This window comes from Myotis brandtii, unplaced genomic scaffold (genome assembly GCF_000412655.1).
Source record: "Myotis brandtii unplaced genomic scaffold, ASM41265v1 scaffold504, whole genome shotgun sequence".
NCBI lineage: Eukaryota > Metazoa > Chordata > Mammalia > Chiroptera > Vespertilionidae > Myotis > Myotis brandtii.
The window spans coordinates 2,326,672-2,330,187 of record NW_005369217.1 but is presented as its reverse complement, the minus strand read 5'-3'; the positions used below and the strand labels follow the sequence as shown (position 1 = coordinate 2,330,187).

The following is a 3,516-nucleotide window of genomic DNA, read 5'->3' as shown; positions in this document are numbered from 1 at the left end:
ACTTTTTTTTTAACTTGTAGTTTTTATTTATTTATTTTTATTTTTTTTACTGAAATCATGCATTAATTAATTCAAGGTACACCTTAATCAAATAGGCCATAATGCTGAATAAGAGAACATGCTTTGAGCTCCAAAAAGTTATTGTTCCCATCTGACTAACATATGCACTTAAATACAGTACTTTATTTGCTAATAAAATAGTTAATAAATAAAGGAGTGCACTTTTGGTGAATGCAAATGAAAAAGGACCTATTTTTAGAAGAGTCGATTCAAACGTAAGCTTATCCCCTATTGTCTGAGTTAACGTTCTCGGCATGCGATTGTAAAATAAATATCAGAATCAAATATGCTTACATTTAACTCCATTTGTGCTCTCTTGCAATAAGGAGGCTAAGGTTTTACATCCAGTTCTGGAGGCCAGGGGTCAGGGTACAGGACCAGTGAGACAAGACCTGTGTTGGGCTCACCTGCAGTTGAGAAACTTAGCAGCACTGCAGATGAATCAATTAATTTTTATCTATTTCTTAGAGAATAGTTTGAATAGAAGGAGAATGGGACAAAGGGAGAACCCCTAAAGACCAGGACCAGCATCAGATTGATAAGGTGCTTTGTGAACCAGTCTTAAGTAATTCTGTTTGCTTTTCCCCCCACCTTATAATATGCAGTTCAGTGGACCAAAAGAGCATTGTTCGTTACCCACTTTAGCTGGTATATCATATTATATATCAACAGATGCACTGTCTTAAATGTACTGTGCAGTTTGCAAAGATTTTTTTTTATTGGAGTCCCATGCAACTTTTAATTTTATATTTCTAAGTGATCACCTGGTTCTTAGTTAAAAGAAAAAAGTTAAAGAAGCCCAAGGATTACAAATGTTTCGGTCTGGGGAAGCATATGAATCTTATTTTACCTAGACTAGCTTATGGACTGAATTTTTTTAAACCAGTTTTATAAAATACACTTTCTTTTCCCATTTTTAATAAAATGAAAATAGGTTTTTTTTTAATGGATCTTGAAAGCTTCTGGTTGGCCATCCCCAAAATCCACAATGCAATAATGCATTGACAGTTAAACAGAGCTTTCAAAGACTAGTAAAGTAGCGACAAAGAGTGACATGGGTCACCAGGGCTTTTGCTTTGCTTTTAAGTCTTTCAAGCTGCTAAGTGGGGCTTTTTTGTTTGCTTGGCTTTTTAAACATCGGTCAGTAGTTTGTTCTTATTAACGCAGTTTTGGTTGGCTGTGGTGCAATTGCCAGTTCTGATGTTGGCCTGTCTATAATGGGCTATGCTATTATTCATATCCTCTTCGATCTCCATGTACTCAGATTTGCTGAGAGTAGAGGAACTGCGCCGACTGAGGTCACTGTCAGAGGCTAAGTTAGGGGAGCTAACGTGGAGCAGCTGAGCCTGCTCTTCCCCCTCAGTTTCTCGGTGGTAGAAATAGTTGAAATTGGACACAATGACAGGTACGGGCAGGGCAATTGTCAGCACACCAGCGATGGCACACAAGGAGCCCACGATCTTGCCTCCAATTGTCACAGGGTACATGTCACCATATCCTACAGTGGTCATGGATACCACCGCCCACCAGAAAGCATCGGGGATACTGGAGAAGTGCGACTCAGCTTCTTCCGCCTCGGCAAAGTACACTGCACTCGAGAACAGTATGACCCCAATGAAGAGGAAAAAGATGAGCAGCCCTAGCTCTCGCATACTAGCCTTGAGGGTCTGGCCCAGGATCTGGAGGCCCTTAGAGTGGCGGGAGAGTTTGAAGATTCTAAAAACCCTTACCAAGCGGATGACCCTGAGGATGGCCAGCGAGGTGGCCTGCTCGCCCTTCTGGTTCCCCTCCTGCTCAGCTATCTCGGTGCCCAGGGTGATGAAATAGGGGATGATGGCCACGATGTCGATGAAGTTCATGATGTTCTTGAAGAAGTCCGCCTTGCTGGGGCAGGCGAAGAAGCGCACCACCAGCTCGAAGGAGAACCAGATGATGCACAGGGTCTCCACGATGAAGAAGGGGTCCGTGAAGAAGTTGGAGGTGTAGATCACCGTGGTGTTGTCGATGCGGTGGACAGTGCCCGTGAATTCCTTATCATCCTTCAGCTCAGGCAGCGTCTCCAGGCAAAAGATGACGATGGAGATGAGGATGACCAACACCGAGACGATGGCGATGCCCCTGGCGGGCCCCGAGCTCTCCGGGTACTCGAAGAGCAGCCACACCTGGCGCTGGTACTCCTTCTCGGGCAGGGGGCGCTCCTCCTCCTTGATGAATCCCTCGTCCTCCCGGAACTTCTCCATGGCCTCCTCGCCCAGCTCATAGAACTTGATCTCCTCGGAGAACATGTCCAGGGGCACGTTGACGGGCCTCCGCAGCCGGCCCCCCGACTGGTAGTAGTAGAGGATGGCGTCGAAGCTGGGCCGGTTGCGGTCGAAGAAGTACTCGTTCCTCAGCGGGTCGAAGTAGCGCATGCGCTTCTTGGGGTTCCCCAGCAGCGTGTTGGGGAACTGCGCCAGGGTCTTGAGCTGCGTCTCGAAGCGCAGCCCGGAGATGTTGATCACCACGCGCTCGCAGCACTCGTGGTCCTCGTGGTCGGCCAGCCGCGGGTAGCTGCCGTCCTGGGGGTGGCCCGGGGTGGCCGACGCCTCGTCTGCGTTCTCCCCAGACATCACCGTCATGGTGGAAGCCACGTGCAGGGGTGAGAGGCCAGGGGAAGGCGGGCGGTGGGGAGGACGGAGAGGAGAGGGGTGGGGGGGACCCAAGCGCCCCCCCCACCGGAGTGCGCGTCTCCCCCACGCTCAGGGGGGAGGGGCTTCAAAGAGCGCAGGGCCAGAGATCTGCCTCTTTGCTTCTGGCTCCCTTTCCCTCCACCCTGCCTTTGGCTGAGTTTGGAAACCCCTCGCCTGCAGCCGAGGGTGCAGCTTTTTTTGCAGCGAGTTGGGATGGGGGAGGGTTGGTGTTTCGTCCTGGTCCGAGGTGCCTTAACGCAGTGCTGTTCTAGAGGGCAGGGCCATCGCTTCGGGGGTCACCCTGGCCTCCCCTCCCCTCCGCAAGCCCTCCTAGGACCGGTGCAGAGCCAGCTCGGCAGAGCCCCTCTCCTGACACCCCCTCTGCTTCTCGGCTCTCCCCCCTCCTACCCCTCTTCGCCTGCCGCCTTCTAAGCTCCCACCAGGGCGATCGATGGACGCTGCAGAGAAATAGAAAGTGATACGGAAGTAGAAAATCAGAAGCATTCAGATGGGACGGACCTACAGACACCGAAGAGCACAGACCCCTGTTTTTTCCAGAAAGCACTGGACTGTTGCTGGACAGACACACAGACAGACACACACAGACACCCGGAAATCCAAGTTTGGGGTTCTTCCATCCCACTTTCCCAAATGCCCCGCAGCCGATCTGTTTACAACTTGGTTAAACTAGAGATCGGGAAAAAGCGCCTGGAGGCGCTGGGGGAGCTCCAGGTCCCAGGCAGCACCCCCACACCCCCAGCTGCCCCCACCTATCACCCCCCGCTTC

At 50.7% G+C, this 3,516-nt stretch overlaps 1 protein-coding gene across 1 annotated transcript in view; it reads right to left on the bottom strand.

Moving 5' to 3' along the window:
- Nucleotides 1–526: 526 nt before the first annotated feature.
- KCNA1 (potassium channel, voltage gated shaker related subfamily A, member 1) overlaps nucleotides 527–3,516 on the bottom strand; it is a 4,772-nt gene continuing 1,782 nt past the window's right edge. The window contains exon 2 of the mRNA XM_005877017.2: nucleotides 527–3,187. Within this exon, the coding sequence (XP_005877079.1) occupies nucleotides 1,191–2,678 (1,488 nt within the window). The 5' untranslated portion in view covers nucleotides 2,679–3,187 and the 3' untranslated portion in view covers nucleotides 527–1,190. The remainder of the gene's footprint in view (nucleotides 3,188–3,516) is intronic.